At 44.3% G+C, this 23,127-nt stretch overlaps 1 protein-coding gene across 2 annotated transcripts in view; it reads right to left on the bottom strand.

The window, feature by feature from the left end:
* Positions 1-22,753, bottom strand: part of HIKESHI (heat shock protein nuclear import factor hikeshi) — a 174,191-nt gene extending 151,438 nt beyond the window's left edge. The window contains exons 1-3 of one of the 2 annotated variants that reach the window (XM_069203989.1): positions 22,580-22,749; positions 19,068-19,141; positions 8,983-9,220 (exon numbers count right to left, since the gene is read on the bottom strand). In XM_069203989.1, the coding sequence (XP_069060090.1) occupies positions 8,983-9,133 (151 nt within the window). In that variant the 5' untranslated portion in view covers positions 9,134-9,220; positions 19,068-19,141; positions 22,580-22,749. Of the gene's footprint in view, positions 1-8,982; positions 9,221-19,067; positions 19,142-22,579 lie in introns of both variants that reach the window. The other variant, XM_069203988.1, reaches the window with a different exon arrangement.
* Positions 22,754-23,127: the final 374 nt, after the last annotated feature.

The following is a 23,127-nucleotide window of genomic DNA, read 5'->3' as shown; positions in this document are numbered from 1 at the left end:
GTAGTTCCACATTATGGAACTGAGCTGCTCTAGCCACCACTTGTGAATAGGCTGTGCTGTCCTCAGGTGGTGATGGCCTAGTTGGGTATGTGTCTGGGCTGTTATCAGACACTGGTGCATCGTACAAGTCCCACGCGTCTTGATCTTGGTCGTCGTGGCTCATGGCGTGTGAGCTGGCGAATGTGACGGGGTGTAAGTTGGCGAAGCCGGAGTTACAGGTGGAGGCGAGGGAGGAGGTGTTACCGTCTTTGCTGTTTGTTGCTGAGGAGCCTCTCGTGCTACAAACTGAAGTGTTCTCTTTCTTTTGACAGGTGGAAGGGTACTGATCTTCCCTGTCCCCTGCTGAATGAAGATACGCTTTTGCGTGTGATCCACTTCAGTGGATTGCAGTTCCTGTTCGAATCTGTGTCTTTTCATTTGTGAAGACATAGAATGTTCTTCAGTATAGGAGCCTGAAACTGGGTCTGTTGGTGCTTTTTTCGGCTCCGAAAACCCTGTTGTTTGTTTTTTCGGCTCCGAGGTAACCTTCCTCTTCTTTTGTGCCGAAAAATCTTGGCCTCTATGGTCTTCGGCGCCACTGTCTCGGCGTCGATCCGTGTCGACACCGAACTCTCGGTGTCGATGCTTCTCTTTAGCACTCTCTCGGTCCCGAGGAGGCTGCGTGCCGGTGTCTCGACCGGAGTCAGACGATCTCGACACTGAATGGGCCTTTTTCGGTGCCGATTGTTGGTCACTGTGAATTTGGGTTGAGCCATGGCCGGTTGGCAGTGGCGTCCCCTGGGCCTTTTTGCCTTTTTTAATTTCTGATCTCGACGTCTTACTCACAGTTTTTGTATTGTCGAGTTCGTCGGAGTCTGAATCCTGGATGGAAAAGGATTCCTCCTGTTCCTCTTCTGTCTCGAACTGTCGATGCTCCTTTGGCGTGGACGCCATCTGCAGTCTTCTCGCTCGACGGTCGCGCAGAGTTTTTCGGGACCGGAACGCCCGACAGGCCTCACAGGATTCTTCGCTGTGCTCGGGTGACAGGCACAGGTTACAGACCGAGTGTTGGTCCGTATAAGGATATTTGTTGTGGCATTCAGGGCAGAATCGAAACGGGGTCCGTTCCATCGGCGGTGTTCTCCACGCGGTCGGGCCGACTAGGCCCCGACGGTGTGCCGAAATCTACCCCGAAGGGCACCGAAGCGCTTCGATGTTCAATGCGTCGTCGTATGTGTTTATCTCGAAACGGATCGCAACGATACCGTCGAAAATCTTCAGTTTTCAGCTATCTTTCCGTTCCGAAACTCGGAGCGACAGGAACACGTCCGAACCCGATGGCTGAAAGAAAACAGTCGAAGATGGAGTCGACGCCCATGCGCAATGAGCACAGAAGGAGGAGTCACTCGGTCCAGTGACTCGAAAACACTTCTTCGAAGAAAAACAACTTGTAACACTCCGACCCAACACCAGATGGCGAGCTATGCAGACCATGTGTATCTACAGCGACAGATGCCATCGAACATATGGAAACTTTGTGCCTTAGTGTACACTAAGGGTGCCAACCCAGTATCCACCATGTATCCTCTATCTGAAGATCCAATCTCAAAGTGGTTTGCAACGATTGCTGTAGAGGCAATTTCTTTATAGGGCCATTTCACTGGATTGCAGCCAGTCTACTGCAATGGAGTCAGGTTAACAACTGGTCATTTAGGCTGCAGATTTTAAATAGCCAGTAGTGCTTGTGCCTCTCAACTACATGGTTGTCAGGTGCCGATTGTAGAGAGTAACTAACCCCAGTATTATTTGGAGTATTTACTGTTGAGCGAACAGTAGGCCGGTCAAGCTTCTCCATGCACCAGACTAGAAGCACCTGAGATTTACAAGGTATGGCACAAATGCAAGTCTTGTATGACTCATGCCAGTCATCTTGGCCTCAGAGGCCCTCTCTCTGTTAGGACGGGGACTTCAGCCGCTCACACTGCATGACTGTCCTCTGTATAAGTGGGAATAAATGCACAAAAATCAACTTTTTATAGGCCAAGACCTTCCAATAGTTTTAGCAGCAAGTCTCACCTCTGTATCCCTTGCATCGGTTGGGGGTGGGCGGTAAAGGGGGGGGGGGGAAGGGGGTTGGAAATGAAGCATCCTTCTGTGTGCCCTTGTCCACCTCGTATCCATTCACAGTGGTACTGCAGCCTTTCAGAACTGCTATTACTGTCCATACTTGTCTGTCAGGCCTAAGCACTGGCCTACGGGTGGGATGGGCATCATTAATGCTCATGATATTGTCCAAAAATGATCAAATGGCGCACTCTGCTATTACGGTCGTTGTCTGCAGCCTTTCCCTACCTTCACACATTTCCTCCATTCACATCAGGCCATCGAAAACAAATAAGCAGTTCCCTGACATCCGAAGCTCATCACCACCTGGCTATCTTGGATCAAGGCTAAGCCTCACCTCCCTCGTGAAATTTTCTAAACCCATCTGCTATGCTCATATGGTCTGAGTATCCTTCACTCGTGGTTTAGAACACTTGACTTTCTTTAGTAATTTTGGCTCAGAGTCTGCTGGCAAGTAATTTCCTTCCCTATCCCTACCTCAGAACTATTACTGTTTAGTATGAAGAATTGCTTATTCTGCGTTTTACATATCTTCCTTCTTCGGTTAAGAAGGAGCAGTGGTCAATTTGTAACACATTGTAGGTGCTCTGTCCTTTTGTGAATTTTTTCTAATTCTTTAGCAAGCTCTCCATTTTCTTCTTTCTTATTCTGTTTTCTTTGGCTGAAATTGCGATTTGTACACTTAAATAATAGTTTTTAAGAGATTCCCAGGGTACACTTCAGGGGCCACCTTCTATGCACCATCCTTTGCCAGATATTTGGTGACTGCCCCCTCTATTGCTTTCTTATTCACCTTTTTCCCCCTAATGGTACTGTTTCTCGGTCCCCATTATCTCAACATACTCTGTGAACCATAAAACAGGGTGAGAGATACGGGGGCATGATTCAAAAGTGACATTGCTTTAATCCTGTTGGCAATGGGAACTTTTTGATGGGTCACCCTGATTATTTTTTCGCTTTTGCTGAACCCTATTTTTGCTTGTTACAGAACCTTGTGTACTTTACTCCTGTTAGCCAGTGGTAAAATGCTTGTGCTGCTCCTCCCAACATGATATAACTGGTATACTCCGGGTTTGCATTATTTAACTTACCTACGTGTCTGTAGTATATGGTACCCACAGTGTACACAAGGCACGGTAAATGTTACAGTGTCACAGCACTCATTGTGCCACCAACTGCAATGGCAATGCAAACATGACTGCAGGTCCACCATCAGTAGCCTGGGTGTGCAGGTTTAAACTGCAAATTTGACCTGACAAATACTTTTGACCGGCCTAAACCGTCCTTTGAAACATAAGTAAGTCACCACTAAGTTAGGCCCTATTGCACATAGAGTAGAGTGCATGGTATTTAATAGTAGGACTAGAAGCTTAACATACCACACATCCATACAGCAAAAAAGCATAAATTCTATGTTCAATGTAGCAAGGCTGGCTGCTTCCATAGGGAAACGTTGGCTTACATTATGAGACCACATAATGCTAATTTCATATTGGTTATTTAGAGAAAATGAGGCGTACCACGTAACCCTAGAACCTGGGTAGTTAAATAAGCAATTAAACAATGATCCTACAGGGGGAAGTAAAACCCTTGTCTTTCTGGTAAACTATTTTTAAACAATTTTCAAACATGCAAATTTTGTCAACAATTCACATTGTATTATTTACTTTAAAAAAATACAGTCATTCTTGATTTTGAATTCAATCCTTACGGTGCTCCTAAACTGATGGTGCAGTGATAGTGAATGAAGTAAAAAACGTTTGTGCAAATGTGCCCTGTACAATATATACGCGATGTGGTTAAAACATAAATTCTCTTCGCTCTTCTATAAGCGGACTCATATTACTCCAGAGGTCCAGAAGCCACTTTTTAGTCTCTCAAGAAAAAATTTAACTATCAAAATGTCGACATTTCAACCCCATTTATGTTGATCAATCTATCCAGGGTCACCATCAGGACTGTTAGTTTGCTATAGGTAGCACCTAGAGTAAAACAAACTTCATTATTCTATGCCTTTAAGGGCTAGTTTCATAATTTATCTTTATGGGTATAGACCCATATTTCTAGGTGATTCAAAATACTCACCTGTCAGTCATCGTATTCTGTCTTAGGGTGATGGTTTAATCATCTCATCCTCCATTGACTTTAGATCCTAGTAGTCTGTCCACTTCCTGTACCTCCATATGGTCTATAAGGCACAGTAAGTATTGAATTCAAAAATCAAGAATTACTTTATTATTTACTAAAAAACACAATGTGAATTGTTGACAAAATGTGCACGTTTGAATGTGGTTTAAAAATTGTTTACCAGGAAGACAAGCGTTTTACTTCCCCCTGTAGGACCATTGTTTAATTACTTAATTTCGAATTGGTGACAGCTAGAATAATATTTCAAGGACACATTATTAGTTGATGAAATGGATGAAAACTAAATGCCTGAAGCTCAACTCCAACAAAATGGAAATCCTGATCTTTAGGAAACATCCATATCTTTATATATAAATACACCCCCCCCCAACCCCAACTGAAGTGGGTTACTGAAGGTGCTACATTCATGACTACCACAAGCTAGTGGGTGGGAATGACCATTGGGGACGCCCTAACCAAATGCTACCCTCATAGTGGCGGAAGGCTACACCCTTCACCAGGAGTTAAGCAACACAAGTGCAGTGGGGGAAGCATACTTTGTAGTGATCAGTAGTAGTAAATGGGTGCGCTTTTTAAATTGCATCACTGGAGTGAGGCCTACAGGCCCACTTACCTTTTTAAAGGTTCCACTGTTGTGTGAGTAACGCACCCTTGCCCTATATCAAGTAAATGCAGAGTGCTGCGCAGTGCAGGAACAGTAATTCTGCACTGGATTTATTTGTGCCTGGGAAGGGCACAGTACAGGGATAGAGTAGTGCTGTGCAGTATGTATGGAGAGTGCATCACTGGGTGTATATTTACTTGCGAGAAACACACTACATGTAAGATGTAGTGCCGTGCAGTGCTTGGGCAATGGAAGCATGTGCTGGGTTTATGTGCGCTTGTATGAAGTACAATACATGAAAGGTGAAGTGTTGTGCAGTGCACACATGGTTAGTGTGCGGGCTGGAAGAATGTATGTTTGCAAATAGCACACCCTGGTACAGTATAGAAAAGCTTCAGTGCTGAACAGTGTGCACAGACTGAACGTATGTGTACTTATAACAGTACGATGGATGGAGGTTACAGTGCTGGACAGTAGGTGTCCTGTGAATATACACTAAGTAAGCATGCCTGCATTGACACATAACATGGAGTTCCATTTTGGGAAGCCCAGGATAGACCACTGGTAAAGTTACTGCTGAAGGAGCGCCAAGACTCAGAACCACCATGGTGGATATATTTACATCAGAGGAGTCTGGGCTCGATTTACCAAGTACCTCTGCAACCTTGTATGCCAGGAGAAGCTGTCGGTCGGTATCTATGTTGCCAAGAAGTTTAGGCCATCATCTGTGGAAAAGATAGAGGCTGCATTTGGCGTGTTGAGCCTGCACCGCAAGAGAACTGTCCCCAACTGACCCCAAAGGATGCTGCACCTTTGCTGGACTCTAGTTAGGAGCTGAAGAAAGGATACCCACCCCAACGCTGGGGGAAGGTTAAAATGTCTTTGCAAGTAGGGAGCGGATCTGATAACTGGAGAACCTGGCAGCATCGCGGGCAGCCTGACTTCTCTAAGCAGGATCTGAACTCGCCAGCACCTGCACAGATGACACCTGCTGCAATGCAGGGCTACCTTGGGCTGCAGGAGCAGGTAAGACATGAACTAGGGCTGGGGGGCCAAGGGGACTCGCTACTGAAGGTGCTATGGCATCATAGTCGCTTTTGACTGATTCCTCAGAAGTCAAAGTAGAACTCTTGAATACGGCCTATTAAGCAAGCATTCCCTGGATGTGGCCACCCGTGAATGGGGAACGATCCCGAGCCGGTTACAAGGAAGAGGGTGGGACGGGGATTTGCCTGACAACTACTAGAGTCCTGGCTTCAAATGAACTGTTATTTCTTGTGCATACAGTTATTGCTTTGCATGTGTAGAGTTAGAAATAAAATATGTATTTTTCTTATAAAAGCAAGAATTCAAATAGACACTAATTTATTGTTTATAGTGTTGCACTTTGAGTTACGAGTCTTGTTTAGTTACCTGTATCTACACTTCTGTGCAAAAGGGACATACTTGGCCCAGCTGCTCAGAACCCATAGCAGGTCAGGTACAGAGACATCAGGAGTAAAAGACCTCAACCACCACGGTTGGACCCAGTAGCCCCTGCATGCCCCATGGCCCACTGAAAGGGGTTCTGACATCTCCTGAACGAATAAACCGGTTTCTTTCTTACAAATATTTACTCCTATTATTCTGCCTTGAGTCTGAATGATGCTCTAGGTTTCCACTGCTCCACCAAACTCTAGGACCTGTGAAACTGCAGAGTGAGAAACAGGCATAATCCAAAAGCGAAATGGCTTCAAGGTCCTCCTATTAATATACTCTGAGTTTGTGGGAGTGCCCAAAAAAATAGGCCAGTCTAACATAATGCAGTGTGCTGCAGAGCAATGGGTAGTCTTGCTGAGTACCCCAAACATCCTCCAAGGCTACCTCCTTTAGCTAAAGTTTCCCAGCTTTTGTGACGGCAACCAAATGGCACATTCTCTGGCCAAATCTTTCCAGGTTATTGTCCATCGCCAAAGTGAAATTCCCTACATTTGGATCTCTTTGTCTGATTACTGTAAAATATTGGATATTACTTATTTCCAAACGGTTCTTGCTCTTTGTTGGTGTTGGCTTATATATTTGCGAGTGTGAACGGTACTGATACTTGTATCAAGCAGTGTTAATACTCTTTCTCATACCTTATCTCTGGTTACACTGTAATGTGCTGGTTAATAAGACAGCAACTCATTCCGTTTTCGCAAGGACGGAAATAACCTACTGCCTCGGAAACCAACACAATCACAATCTACGCAAGTCTTCCGAGAGTAATTGTGTCTCTCAGAAGAGGCAGATTATCACACCCTAAATTATGTAACATAGATGGAACTCTTAGTCGCTTTGGCAGACAACTAAGACACCAGGTGTTAAAGCTGATGGCTTTTACAGAGAATGGGTTAATTTGTTGGACTGTCGCTTTACAACTGCAGACAACTGGGGTCGGTATTCATTATGAGAGGGATCTTGTTGTGAAGGTAGCATTTACCAGTATCGCCCTAAAAGCATGTGATGCGTCTTTATCTTTGGACGATAATGTATAAAATCTCTTGAGCATACAAAACTCTCATGATAAGCTTTCCCCAAGATAAACTTATTTGATTCCCAGTTCAAACTGTGATGCTCACTTAGAAACCTGACATTTGGGTCCAGTCCAGATTTGGGGTGACCATCCTCAATCTGCGGTTTCAAAGCCATCTCCCTCCCCATCCTGCCCGACCTGCCACCTGTTCTGCTGGGTTGTCAAATCCTACCTATATTGATTGGCTCTTCCCCTCAGGACGTCTATCACAGAACAGAACTATTTTGGTTTTTGAAGCGTGGTCATGAAGAGTTCATGGTAGAATAAAATATTGTGCCCTTCAAAGATAACAGCCTTTGCCTCTAGAGCTTCCATGATATCCTCCTTCACTTTGAAGTTGTGGACGCAGGTGACAAAGCCTGGGGCCCGCTTCCTTTGTTGACCAACCCACCTGCGATGTGTTCTGTCTAGTTTGAGTTTGGCAGTTTCTCCCTCAGGACGTATGTCAGAAGAATACTATTCAAGAGCACTACAGGGGCTTGAGGTGAGAGGGTATTGGGCAGGCCCCAAAAGCCCTCCCCTCTAAACACAATCTGCTATCTCCAATGCACAACTTGGAGAGTTGTATTGTCCAGTCTTCTATGTTTGACCCTTCATTTTCAATGGAATCCCTTGAATTCTTATGCTTTGCTACAAGACTGATTTTCAAAGTCTTCTGCGTGCCCCTGAAAGTCACTGCAATGTTCTTTCATTTATAGTATTTCTTGTTAGAGCATTTCCAGCTCCTCCTCCTCCGCCCAAGTGCTGGTTGAGTTTTCCAATGAAGACAAGTATTCCCAGTGTCCTTTAGGTGGTTTATCAATTTGTCTAAATGAATGGATTGATCACTAAGCAATTTCAACTTGAAAAGCTGCACCCCTATAAACACACAAGTGAATAAGAACTGTTTAAATTCATGAGACACACCGATTTCCAAAACAATCCTCACTTCAATAAGGAGCCATTTGAGATTACTCGGACTGTGGTAATGTGATCACACCATTCAGGACCTGAAACTAATCTTGCTGCGGCATGGACAGCAGCCTTTAGAGGAGCTAGTTGTAATTCCGGATTAACTCTAAATTCTGCATTTTATAGCTTGATAAGACCAATAACAACAGTATCACCGTTTTTAAAAGTCCAATTCTGGTAGTATGAAGATTTTAGCACCTTGAAGAAGAGCAGTATGTAGTGAGTGAGTGAGTGTGTGTGTTTAAGTTCACATTTTTATCTAGCATGAGGCCCATCAAGTTTGTGCATTAAAAGAGTTTTGTAATAACAATTTTAAAGTTTGAAAGAATAAAAATACACAAACCACTAAATATTTCACACACAAATTTAAGCAGCACTGACACAAATAAGTACCTCTTATTCAAGGCCTTTATAGAAGAGAGAAAGTAACAAAACAACTTTGAGTGTGTGTGTGTGTGTGTGCATCTGTGTGTTCAGTAAATTCAAACTTTAATCTAGCACGAGGCCCATCACGTTTGTGCATTAAAAGAGTTTTGTATTAAAAGTGGTAAAGTTTGAAAGATTGAAAATACATAAACCACTACACATTTCACACACAACAACATGGCTTAAATCTATTTACCAGATTTTAGACCAGATATCTTAAAAATGGCACTTGGTTTCTCATTGGTGATGAATCCTAGGAGCTGCCACACAGGTATCCCACTCTGGTCAGGGTATGATATGTAGACTGATCCCCCCATTCCATCAGGGAAAGGTATCGTTCCCAGCATGAAAACAACAACATGGTTGATATTCTCATAATCCGGCAAATTAAAAACAAATTTGTCCTCGGCGATTTGCTGTACAGCAGTCTGCACCTGTGTAAAGAAGCAAGAAACAATTTGGTTTAGAGTATACCTTTTTAGTTATAGTACATTTGAAAAAGAAAGAAAAAAAAACGATTTTGCTGCGTTTACAGTCCTTAAGATTCTCCAATTACAAATAATTTTATCTCAGGGAGCGCACAGAGACCATGTCCCTCTTAATTTGAATGCGACCCCCCTAAATGGGTCAGGTTTTCTGTTGTTTCCTCGCTGTCGCCCACACATTATCTAAGCATGCAATTAAAAAGCTGAAGCGGACTTTGTGTTTATCACAGTGGTCCACCGCAGCATTATAAATGCATTCTTTGACTACGCATGTCTAGCATGCGTGATGGCGCTTAGAAAGTAAAAGCGTGGTGCGCATGAGGGTGGAGCGGGCCTCGGTAAATAGGAGAGCTGGCATACAGGTACATGCAGACGACGCTGTATTCTGTTGTCTGTTCCTTGTGTTAATTACAAGAACTGGTGGGCAAAAAGGAATGATAAGAATCACAGAAACCTTTCCAAATTTAGAAGCTCTGCCTTGGGAAGCAAATTTTGGACAACACACGAGACAGTGTGTTAGTTTGCTTTTATTGATGAAAGGTGAAGCAGAGCTCTCAGTGTAATGAGATGAGGGGTCTCCGAACGTAGGCAGATTTTCTGTATTCAGTTGCCCTGCATCTCCATTTAACTGATTAAGTCAGAGACATTTTCAAGCATGGGCAAAGTGGGCTCTGGACCGGGGTCCCAGCCTGACAGTGGCAGCTCTGTTGTGCAGGGCTTTGCCCTGATGGCACTGAATAATTCTTACACAAATCTGACCTCCACTTAAAATATAATTGTGAAGTTTTGCAGAACGCCTTGGTTGAGCAGTTCCATACACTCAGAGTAATGTGGAAAAAAGTGCACAACAGATAGGGGGGCAGGGTCCGGTTTCAGACTATCAGACATGCACAGCTTGTGTTGCTATGATCTCTGATGAGCTGGTGGTCTGTAAAAGACAAGGGGACTGAAACATATTTTACACAGCTCTCTACAGCCCTCCAAAGCCAATGAAGGATTTGTGTCATGCTTACCGTGTGACTGACAGCTCATGGCCTGTAACTGCTAGCCATTATGTGAATCATGCAGCATAGGCTGCAGTACAGCCACTGAGCTGTCAATCACAGTGGGTCTATGAAACAAGCCCTGCCAGGCATTGAGAAAGGAATGAGCACAGTGATTTGGAAAGCAGCTAGAGGGGACTTGGTGGCAGAGTGAGTTCAGGGTCCAGGGACACCTATCCATCAAACCAATCCATCCACTCAGTCATCCATCCTTTCACTTATCCATCCCCTATTCATACATCCACCGATCCTAATACCTCATCCATCCACACTTTTGCTCCATCTATCCATCCTTTCACTCCATCATCCTCCCTTTGGCTCATCCATCTATCCATGCTTTCACTCAACCTTCCATTCTTACACCCATCCATCCACCCTTAATCCCACCCATACATCCCTCCACTTAGCCTTTCACTCAGTCATCCTTCTGTTCAGTCACACATCCATTTATCCATCCATCCTTTCATTCACCCATCCATCCTTTCACGCACCCATCCATTGTTTTTATCATCCATCTTTTCATACATCATTTCACTCATCCATCCTTTCACTCCATCCATCCAACTTTTCACTCATGCATCCATCTATCCTTCACTCATTCTACCATCCATCAACTCATCCTTTCACTCCATCCATCGTCGCCTTCACTCATTCACCTTCCCTGCCTTTCACTCATCCATTCTTACATCCATTCTTTCCCTCATTCATCCATGCATCTACCCATTCACCATTTCATCCACCCATTCTTTCTTTCACCCTTCCAAAAATAATTTAGGGTCTAAAATATCAGTTTACACTTCATTTTTTTGGAAGCTACCACATTCAACTTGCCCCTTCTTCACCTCGAAAAAATTTCCTTGTCATTGATGGGGGCTGCCCCCCCTCCTCCCCACCCCCAAAAAAACAACATACACTCCTGGCCTACGGCGCTGCCTCAAGACATGATTGCCGCTTTAGTTTTCTCCATTTTGTACTTGGGTGTCTCCTGGTCACCCAAACAAACAAGCATTGGCAAATGCATTAGGTTTCGCCTATGTGATTAATATTTTTTATTGTAAGTTTTAAATTGGTGAGCAGTTGTGCAATATAAGGGGAGGTGCAGGCGAAACCTGATTACAAGCACAGTGCAAGCACTGTGCAGGCGAAACCTAGGAAGTAGGCCCCTTCAGTGCCAGGAACAGCCCATTCTTACATTTTAGAGCTATAATCATAATTAGAAAGACACTGCCAGTCGTCATTAAGGAGCACAAATGCTGCAACAGGTCACAAAACATGCCTTTGTTGAAACTGATAATTGTTGTTATTCAAATTATAAAGACACGTGTAAAATTAATTTATATTATAATGATCCCTACTGCATTGAAGAATGAACTGGCGTCATAGCTTTCCCATTGCTGATTGGCGAAAAATATTAACCTATCTACTTGTGTATATTGTATACACAGAGCAATGTGTGACTAGAGCTAGTGATATTTCTCTTTTAGGTGTACACAGAGCCACACAAATACACACACACATTGAAAAAGGCATGCAAAGTAGAATCAGGCGCAGACACACGTATACCTTTAGCCGTCATCATTCTGTTCAATGTAAGCGAGGAATAAACCCAGCCATTTTATCTAAGCCTTAGATGCCCATTTCACTCTATGTCGTTTTATTCACACATAAGTTTGCGGTCATTACAGAAAGGGGCATTGTGTTTGAAGGTGTTTGTTTTCACCCAGGCTGGGCTCACGTGGACGTGCTCCGGGGCTGCAGTGCCTTGTACAATCTGCTTGTTGTGTGCAGGGATTCTCAGCTTGGTCGGATACACGAACACAGAAAAGCTTTGAAAGCTGTCAGTGCCACGTGTGTAGGAGACAACAAATAGCCACTAGCTTTTCCAGCTGTTAGAAAAAGAAGATGTAATCGACTTACTGTCTCAAGGGCATTGTGGTACACACTTCCCATAAACTCACCAGCACAGGTCCCATTCGTAGACAATACGGCTGGCCTTGGCCCTGGTGCAGACTCAGTGAGCCTCAATTTCATGTAACTCGGAGTTGTTCAGTAAACAAGTACTGAAGTGGATGCCTGCTTGTGCTCCGGGGGATGGTAGAGTGAACCCGATGACCAACACACTCAAGTGGGTCCCTGCTTGTGCCCCCAGGGAACTAAGTAGTGCATACTTCATCCATAGCATGGAGAAGGAATAAAAGGCAGGTCGGAGGATCTCCACCGGGATAATAAGAGCGCGCTCTGCCCACGGCATTCAGGCAGCACTGTAACTTAAAAGCAAGGGTGGCTGTTAGGTTTGAATTTGTTTGTTTTCCCGATCGTTGCTTGAGACACTTAAAATAACTTCCACCAAAGCAGATGAACAAAGTATTCTGCAGACGGGAAACTGATGGGAGAAACATACACAGAAGAACAGACATAGACTGCCTACAACCAAAAGACACGAGGAAAAGCGAAATGACAAGCACAAGAACCAATAAGAAGTGAAGGGGGGGATGCAAGTCCCTTATGATATATTCTATACAATAGATTTCACGCTGTGCAGGCAAAACCTAAAAAGTGTCCTTTAATTCCACTCTGATAGTGTGTGGTACAGAACTAGCTTTTGGAGCCAGGGTGGCATTGGTTAAAGTCTTCCCATTCCTCCTGTCCTATCACTTCTGCAACCTTAGTTCTCAGAGTGACCATACCCAGCTCCTGCAGCAAGTCAGATACACTTAACCGTGTCACTGTGATATTAAGTAGAAAGCATCATTCAGCATTACAAACAGAAGGGTGGTCAGGTTCATGTCCCAGCCACAGCATATCAGTATAAAAAGCAGCAGTGTGATCCCTGGACAAGGTAAACACTCGCCACCAGGCACAATCTTCTGAGGGCCACAGACAGTTTGCCTCCTTCTGCCAACCACTTGTGATGTAGTTAGTCACACAGCCTGGACTCATTCCATTTCCATCACTACTGCCCTCATTTTGCACAGTATTGCAGGTGCTCTAAACAGGGCAAAATATGCCACAGCAGGATGGAACGACCCATGGATCCTCGATTATCTGTCAGGGGCACAGACTGAATCTGTAGTTTGAAGTGTAAGGCAGGCTTGCAAGAAGATGGCCTCTACATCAGATGGTGGAATAGCACTTCTCACATTTGTTGGCGCCTATTCTCGATTGCCATGAGGGCACATTTGCCCTCACTTGCCGTTTGTAGTCACTCGTGCTCAGCCACTCTCAACGCCAGCCCCACCTCAAACTCTCCAACCCACATCTCCCTGAAGGATCTCTGCCACTGGGGATAGCGCACTCATGTCAGTATCCATGCTGCTGCCTGTCCACAGTTGCTCATCCACTTGAACTCTCATCCAGTGGGTCTTTTATGTATCTCATGCAGGGGATGTCCAGCACTTTCCCCTAGTCTGGGCTAGAGCTACTCCCCAGCTCCTTCCTCCATCATTCTAGGGCATTGCTTCAGTTTCAACCCATTGTATACACCTCCTCAGCGCACCTGCTTATGTTATTTTTCCTACCTGTTTCTCTGCTGTATTACAAATAAAGAGGAGGGATCGGAGGATTTTGTGGTCCAGTGTATATCCTCCAGTCAACCTGATAATATAATATAATACACTGTTCCAAAACTAACAAGAGGAAAAGGAAAGGAAAAGGAGTCCTGATAGTCAGGAGCAAAAGTCCTCACACACCGCATTTGGTGTCATGCTTCATCATCGGACAGCTCCTCGTCAGGCCGGCGCTGCAATGCCTGACGGGCTCCCCCCGAAGGAGGGCTCTTTGCCGGAGATCTTTTTGTTAACGATGATGCCGCGGAGCCAAGTATGGGTCCAAGAAAGAGGACGGAAAAATAAGAGGAAAAAATAAAATTGGCTCAAGACCCTCACTAAACAATTTATTATTTGCTATTGGGAAATGGTCAAGATTAAAAACTAACAGCGGAGTGACACAAGAGGTAATGCTCAGACACTCACACACGAATTAGAAGAGAGGGAGATTATCCGAAATCCCTCAATATATGGTTAGTATACGGTCGACATGTTTCGCGTCTCTCATGGTCCAACAGGATCCCCTGACGCTTCTTCAGGACCTACTTAATTATTAGAATTTTCTAAGTGAAAAAAAGACAAGACAAAATTACAGCTCCTATGATCTAGTGCTCACAGTCAGAACGTCATCAGTCACTTACTGGAGGTCAACCGGACTGGCTTTCCTTTCCTATCAGTCACCCATCTCCATTAGAAAAGGGGCTTCATGGGATCACGCAGGCCTGTTGCCCGGTTCACAGTGAATTTGTTTAACTGCCGGCTTTTAGAGAAGCACCTGCCCCTGCGTCTGCGTTCCCGGATGTTGATGACGACCCATGGATCCTCAATTATCTGGCAGGGGCACAGACTGAATCTGTAGTTTGAAGTGTAAGGCAGGCTTGCAAGAAGATGGCCTCTACATCAGATGGTGGAATAGCACTTCTCACATTTGTTGGCGCCTATTCTCGATTGCCATGAGGGCACATTTGCCCTCACTTGCCGTTTGTAGTCACTCGTGCTCAGCCACTCTCAACGCCAGCCCCACCTCAAACTCTCCAACCCACATCTCCCTGAAGGATCTCTGCCACTGGGGATAGCGCACTCATGTCAGTATCCATGCTGCTGCCTGTCCACAGTTGCTCATCCACTTGAACTCTCATCCAGTGGGTCTTTTATGTATCTCATGCAGGGGATGTCCAGCACTTTCCCCTAGTCTGGGCTAGAGCTAGTCCCCAGCTCCTTCCTCCATCCTTCTAGGGCATTGCTTCAGTTTCAACCCATTGTATACACCTCCTCAGCGCACCTGCTTATGTTATTTTTCCTACCTGTTTCTCTGCTGTATAACTTCAAGACTTCGCCTTGGTCCCCTTCACCTCCCCCTCACTCCTTCACCAACCCCTCCACCCTTGATCCTCCTAAGTTGTTGAGTTCCGCTAAATATGAATGGCTGTTGTAGAGAATGTCTTACAAGTGAGGGCACAAAGCTTGAAGCAGATCCTTGCTTGAAGTCATGGGGGAGCTTATGGAGATCATGGAGAGTATGAGTTGTGCTTTATTTATTTTTTTACTTTGTGTTCAATCTTGCAGCAGAGTGAGCAACCACTTTGACTGGAGTCAAGAGTGACCGTGGAGCTCCAGTCAAATACAGCATTTACAAAGTCTCATCTCACAATGACAAGAAAATGCACTGCTGATTTTAATGATTTGGAAGCAACTTGAGGCCTCATTTTCTTTAACATGTAAATATGACATATTGCAACTCTACCTAACATATTAAAGAGCACAGTAAGCATGGGAGAAGGGTTAATAAAGAATCCCAATGATCTGACTGATGGTGAAGGTAACACAAAAAAGCCTTTCAGGTTCAACAGGGTTAGGAGGGTCGGATTATAATTTTTGCCCATACTACGTACTTAGTTTCTCATATGCACATGAACAGATTGATATGATTCAGATTGTGTGGTATACTTCTCATGAGGTTCTCACTCATTTCAGTGTAACAACCTGTTACTTCATGAGTAATGCCTGATAGCAAGCATATTAAAAACACAGAAGTTGGTTTAAATATTTAAGAGTGATAGAAGATGTATCATTGATGCTGCATATGGGGCAGGGTGGCTGCATGCTAAGACAGATGAAAACAAAGACAGGCTGGATACTTTTGGGAACCGTGACAGAGTTCCACAATTTCAAATTCTAGAGCAGTTTCAATAAGCAAATTAACACTATGTTTGCAAGTCAGGCGTCACTGGGATGAAGGCCCTTTGCCCAGCTTGAAAAAGATGTCCTGTTGAGCACAGCATGTTCCGATTGGTTGAGGCGAGGCCCTAGCGAGGCAGAACCTACCACTGCAGTCAGGGGTGGGTGATTACACTCATTGTATAACCTGCACTCGCCTTTGTGTAGCTTGGCACGGAGTAGTCCGGCTTATCACAAGGGCAATATGTAAAGCATTGGCATAGCACTACCACATAATAAAAACACTGAGTGTCATAGAAAAGACTCTACACGAGGTGTATGTAAATAAAGATTGTATTCAACACACATTAACACAACATGAACTTCATGTAAATCTGGGCATAAATAAGATTTAGATATATCACTAGTAGTATTAGGCTCAAATGTGTTATAACAACATTACCAGCATGTACACGTGAGAAAAATAACTTTCCCTCCCAGCACCCTCATGCGGTGCCAACATGCTGTCAGCACGAGATCCACCCTAGCTATTTCCCCAATTCAGTGTCACACGATTTGTCAAGCACAGGGGGGGTGTCACTCTGGAACACATGCTGTTCACAGTGGCACCCAGCCCAGCCAGGCACTCCAAAGTACAAACAGATACCTATTGTGCAATATCTGGGACGCAATTTCTTGAGTCGCCCCGGCCAGTCGCGGTTGCACACATGAAAAGTTTCAAATCCACACCTCCCTGGAATAAGGCACAAAGGGGGTCATTCTGACCCTGGCGGTCCGAGACCGCCAGGGCAAAAATGACTAAAGCACCGCCAACAGGCTGGCGGTGCTTTTTTCCCGATTCTGACTGCGGCGGTACCGCCGCGGTCGCACCGCCGGGGCCGGCGGTTTCCCGCCGTTTATGCCCCGGCGGGGATAATCCGCCAGGGCAGCGCTGCCCTGGGGATTATGACCCCCTCACCACCAGCCTGTTTCTGGCGGTTTGCACCGCCAGGAAGAGGCTGGTGGTAAGGGGTGTCCAGGGGCCCCCTAACAGGGCCCCGGCCAGCTTTTCACTGTCTGCATAGCAGACAGTGAAAAGCACGACGGGTGCAACTGCACCCGTCGCACGGCCGCAACACCGCCGGCTCCATTAGGAGCCGGCTCCTGTGTTGCGGCCTCATTCCCGCCGGCCCGCCGGGAATGTCGGAATGGGGGCCGCGTGAGTGCGGCCGCATTGGCAGCCGCATGGCGGTTTCCGCCTGGCGGGCGAAGGTCGAAAGGACCCCCAAAGTCTGGTGCGCGATGAATTGAGTCGCACCAGACACATCCGATCACACACAGAAAGTTACCAATGCTGTACCTCCCTGGAATTAGGCACAACGTCTGGTGCACAATGACTTGAGTCGCACTAGACAAATATGGTCACAAAGACGCAAGTTCAGCAGTGCTGCACAAGGCAGAATGTGACACTACTCTGGTTACACCCCCACATCCGAGGGTCGCAACCAGTAAATCAGACACCACACATAATGAGCATGTAGTTGGATGTCGTACAAGAAAAATGCGGCACGCTTGACAAAGGCGGGCCACGCAACCAGTGAATCCACTACCAACCAGACAGTTATTTGTGCCCCACAATGAAGGGCCACACTCCTTAAATGCAGGCAGTACTTTGAAGGCTCTGCACCAGACAAATCCGGTCTTCAGGCGCAATACTTAGTGCTTATGACAGACTGGATACATATTCAAACACCTCATAGCAACAAGTGCGCACCCAGGCCTGCCACGACAGGTCCAACACGTTTAATGTGCCAGTGGGTATACGCATCAGTGCCACTTCCTCATATATGTAGGAAGATGCACCCACTTCCACACTGTACTGACAAGGGGAAAGGGCCCTGTGCCCTAAAGCCACCAGGTAGGGAACCAGACAAAATCTATGGGAAGAACTGACCCCTCTAGGTAGCAAGAGCCCACATGGGGGGTTCTTCCCTTCCAGGCATGGGACACCAGGTGTAAACTTTTTTACAGGGTACAACAACTGAACTAATCAGGCAAGTGCCTCCTCCTAGCATGTATCAGAGAAGCACGCACAGTCCCACTGCAGTACAGTGGGAAAGTGCGCAGAAACCTAAGGCCACGCAAAGAGAAACAGCAAAAGACCGGGAGGAAAAAGCAAAAACATTTTAGAGAAATCCCCTAAAAAGGGCCATCTCCAACATGTGCCTACTTTCACAGAAAATAACTTTTTGCTGAGAATATCCAAGTTTACAAAATGGAAGCCTAATAACTGGAGATTTTATAACCATCTTGCACTCTATCATTGGTAGATCCCCGCTCAGACACTCCACTAGTGACGCCTTGCCTTCATTACCCAGAGTGTCAAAGAGCTAAACCTCGTAGACATCTGGAGACACCAACGTACAGAAGACAGGGATTCCACTTTTTACTTCAACGTACACACAACCTACTCACAAGCTGATTTCTTCTTGATCACACAAAACTTGCTACCCAAATTCTACATTCTGCTATCTGTTTATAGCTGTGTCAGATCATGCCCCTACCTGGCTGCAAATGGATTCCTCGCATTCACAACAACCATACTCATGCCTCTTGACAGGTAACGAGATACCCTTACGTGATTCCACACTGAGATAGTATAAAGGAAGCGATACATCAATACTTCTTTGAGAATGATAACAAGGAAGAGAACCAATTCACGATTTAAAAGGCAGAAAAGGTGGTGATCGGGAAAACCTAACCAAAACAAGTAGACCTCAAGGCACAACTTTGGCAAGCCAAACAACGTCACAAACAAAGTGGCTCACATTGTACGCTGAGGAAGTGAGGAGAATTAGAGCTGGGTTTTTTTTAGGACAGCCACAAAAAAAAAAAAAAACTGTTATACATTACGCAAACCTACTATGAGAAAGAAGAGAAGGCAGAAAGGCTTCTAGCGAATAAATTAGGACAACTTAAAATTAGAAACTGTGTTAAAAACAATTATTGATGGCGAGGAACACAGAAACTGAGGATTTATTAGTATCATACTAGTCTTCCTTCTTTAACGGTCTGGCAGTAGATCCAAGCAAGATGATTATCTCCATAGCGATTCCCCGCCAGACCTGCAGGGATACATGGCAGAATTAGCGGAAGAAATTACTTTCTCAGGAGTAAAAAAAAGTAAAAAAATATAGACATCCATAGTCAGAAAGCTACATGGTCAGATGCTTCACATTGTTGTACTAGAAAGCCTATGTCTCCATTCTAGCTGAGCCTCTTGTAAAAATGTAACTACATTCTGATATCCAGAGTAGTATCAAATACCATGCTTGTTTCCCACTTCTTTCTTTTGCTTAAAGATTCTTGGATCTTCGGCTCCTACCTCCCTAACGCATTGTTAAACTGTGATATCAAACTATTTGCTTCTATCCCGGTAACAAGACTTCACATTGTATGGTCCAATTTGATCTCTGTACAACACTCAGCCAATGCTCCTTCTCTTGCTTAATGCGGAGAAGGCCTTCAACGAGGCTGACTAGGCTTCCTTGATGAACGTGCTTGATAAAATTCAAATAGGACAAACAAACATTTTCCTCAAATGTGATTACAAAGGCCCTACACTTAGAGCAAAATTAATGGGAAATACTCTACCAATATTCCAATAACAAAATGAACTGCTCATTCTTGATGTTTGCATTCACAATGGAGCCTTATAAACAACAAATCTTCTGCAACCAGGATATCAATTGTATAAGGATGGGAACCGCTGAGCACAAACTGGAGTCATTGCATATGATGTCCTTTGCTTTAGAACCATTCCTGGATCCCTCCGCTAAAGCCTTGCTAAATGAGCTAGACCAGTTTTAGGGGGGTGGATTTAATAAACAACTACTTGTCAATGGGACAGGTTACTTCATAAATCTACGTGTTCCGTAAAAAAAAAAAAAAATCCTTTGGTGCCATGTAGTGCGGTGACTAATTATGGAAGTAATCTCATTATATACAAGTCTTTATGATTATGCCAGGGCTAGTGCTATAGTAGGGCCTGAATCCAAACAATCTCTACATATTGGGCTGGAGGTACCGTTAGCAATGGTTCAAATGCCCTTTTGAGTCTGTGCATCTGTCAGCTGGCTTCACTGTGAATGATTGCAATCTGCATCACAAGGAGCATATCAGCACACAAAGTATTTTGTTTTTGTTCAGTGCCAGGAACTACTATGGCAATGTGTGCTTTTTGAGACCAAAAAATATTTTTGCTTCTTGCCAATGTTTGTTACAATATTGAGGGCCCAACAGCTCTCACAACAATAAAGTTTAACAAAAGCCATATCAAAACAAGACATTCATTGACAAAACCAAAAGACTGACCACAATTGTCGAAACTACTGGCTTTGTCAATGCTTGTTTATTTTCATGTTTCCCATGAGCTTGTTGAAACTGGTTACACTGACTTTCCATTATGAATATTCTTTGGAAATACTAGCATACATCAACGCATTTTACTAAATGATACTCTAAAGAAGGGGTATCCAAAATTTTGCAGTAGTATAGTAAAATGTTTTTTTTCCTAGTTGAATTCTTAATGACCTTTTTATTTTGAAAACAAAGAATCATCAATAGTACTTTCAAACTTTTACAAATATTTTCATCTGATCAGGGAACGTTCTAGGAGAGTTAGACACAGCATCTTAATGTTAAACTTTCCAAAAGCATGTGCACATTTTTTGACTGCAACTACTGTCAGTAGTGCAGTTTGGGCTTACAACATTTATTCAGAGCACTCGCTAATAATAAAGGCTTTGAATTAATGAACCATAAATACAAGTTCCAACAGCATTAATATATGGACACAAATATTTAAAATTAGCAGCCAAAGGGTTTGTGCTGTAGGGGGGTTGGGCCTACTTGTCATAAGTACAAAATAAACATGTAAACTTGTTGTCCTGGACTCCAAACAATAGGTCCTGGGCGTCATGTTATAGGAATTCCACACCCTGCATTTTGCTGATGTTCCTGAGGTTAAAATCAACTATTATAAATCACATGGAAATAGGATCATGCCTCCCCCCTCGGCTTTGATCCTATTGCCCTGTGATTTATAATAGTTGATTTTAGCCAAAGTAGGCCAGGCACTAAGACGAATGCAGGTGGTCCCAAATTGTAATACAATAACATTGTGTGGCTTTATTGATATTGTCAAGAACCCAGACTGCAATACAAACACAATTAGGCACAGAAGTGAGAAGGGAGCTAAGGATAGACATATCAGTGAGCAATTAATCCACAAAGTGGGAAAAAAAAGAATGGCCAAATAAAATGCATGCAAACTTAACTAGGTGGTATCTCTCCCCTACGAGGCTGAAGGCAATGTCTGGAGAGTCTGACATATGATGGAAAGGATGTGGCGAGTGGCACACTCCTATATATATGATGGTCTTGTGCCCATATCCAGACATACTGAATCGAATCCCACATTAGATCAGCAGAAGGCATGTTGCTATCACAGAGACCGTTAACGTTATTATGGGAAACCCGTGTAAGAACAACATATACATACCCCTGAACACCCAGGTTGGAAAACAAATCTCACACTTTCTCCTGGTATTTAGATAAGCTAGTTGGGGAAAGTTATGGTGCATTTATATGATGGAAAAGATACTGGCTAATGTTGACGACAGAGTGGAAATAGAATAACCCTCAGCCGTATAGAGGAAAAGTCAGCGGACGCACATTGGCCGAAAAGCTTCCACTTTCCACAACCAGGAGCTCTCTTTACAAGATCCTCGAACCAAACTGAAACAACTATTTCCATTCTAGGCTACCTACCTGGAGACCGTATGCATTTCCTTAATGACAGACTCGACAGTCTATTTTAACGAAAATGTATAGATTGCAAGGATCGTGTTTGGTATATGTGTTCCAAAATATGCTTCCAAAAATGGTTTTGTTTGTACTTTTCTTTACTGAAGTTTAATAGTGAACAAACGTTTCATCTCGTCTTCTATTGTACTTATGTTACTTTCTTATATCCTGCATGGTAGTCATGCCCTGGCCAATATACAAAAAAATACCAATATATGTATTTATGCAAATGATGTTCAAATAACTAGTTTAAAAAAATGTTTTGGTTCATAACAGTTAATGACTAGTTTGTGATTACATTGACTATTTTATTATGCTAGCGCTGTCTTTCGTTTATACATCTATGTCAAGCCAGTCAATAGTCGTCTATCCGTGAAAAGGCCCACATGACTTATGTCATGAGCGCCGATTAGCTACCTAGTTATAGTGTTCAGCCCACGTTGCGACTTAAACGCTAACGTGCTTAATGGGAAAGTGAAACTACAACTCCCAGCAAGGCGACGGCCGTTTGCGGAAAAAACAAATGCCAAAAAGTCACCCTACTAATAAACAGTATGCAGTTCGACGAGTTAGTGTTTCTCATCATGCCTGCGATGTCAGTACCTCGGTATCTCAGTTGGTCGTGCAGTCAGTGCTTGTGTCACTGTTGGTTGTGCAAACCCCGTCCTCCACCCCTGCTTTCCCCGGTCTCTCACCAGTCTTCCGGCCACCAGACACCCGAACATGTTTGTAGCTAGTCCTGCAAGCTTTGCTTGGGCTTAGATGTCACCCCAGAGATCAACCGAAGGTGCCACCGAAGTTTCCAGAAGGGGCAGTAATCAGAAGACGCCCACACCATCTGCAGGAAGCCGAGGCATTACAACCGGAAATGCTCCAGCTGGTTGGCAAAGAAGAAACACGGTTGGCATAAAAGTAATCATCGATTGGTCGTTGATGTTCAAGGCTAACCGCGATTGGCTTAAGCTATCACCGAGGGCGGAAGCAAACCTTTGTGTACATATCGGAGGGGCGGGGTCAGATCCTTGTAGTGGGCGGAGCAAACGCTTTGTGTATTGTTTACTCGATCTTGCCCCAGACCCCCCCACCCTCCCTTGCATAGCTGTGGGTTGCCAGTTTTGTTTTTTCGCTGTTCATATTTCTTCCCTCTGTCCCATTCTCAAAGATTTGATTCGCGGACTAAGTAGAGACATCTGTCGCGTGGGAACATGTTTTTTTGTTCCGCGAAACATCACTGCTTTTTACT

The sequence above is a fragment of the Pleurodeles waltl genome, chromosome 8 (assembly GCF_031143425.1).
Source record: "Pleurodeles waltl isolate 20211129_DDA chromosome 8, aPleWal1.hap1.20221129, whole genome shotgun sequence".
Taxonomy (NCBI): domain Eukaryota; kingdom Metazoa; phylum Chordata; class Amphibia; order Caudata; family Salamandridae; genus Pleurodeles; species Pleurodeles waltl.
This window is presented reverse-complemented; position numbering and strand designations above follow the sequence as displayed.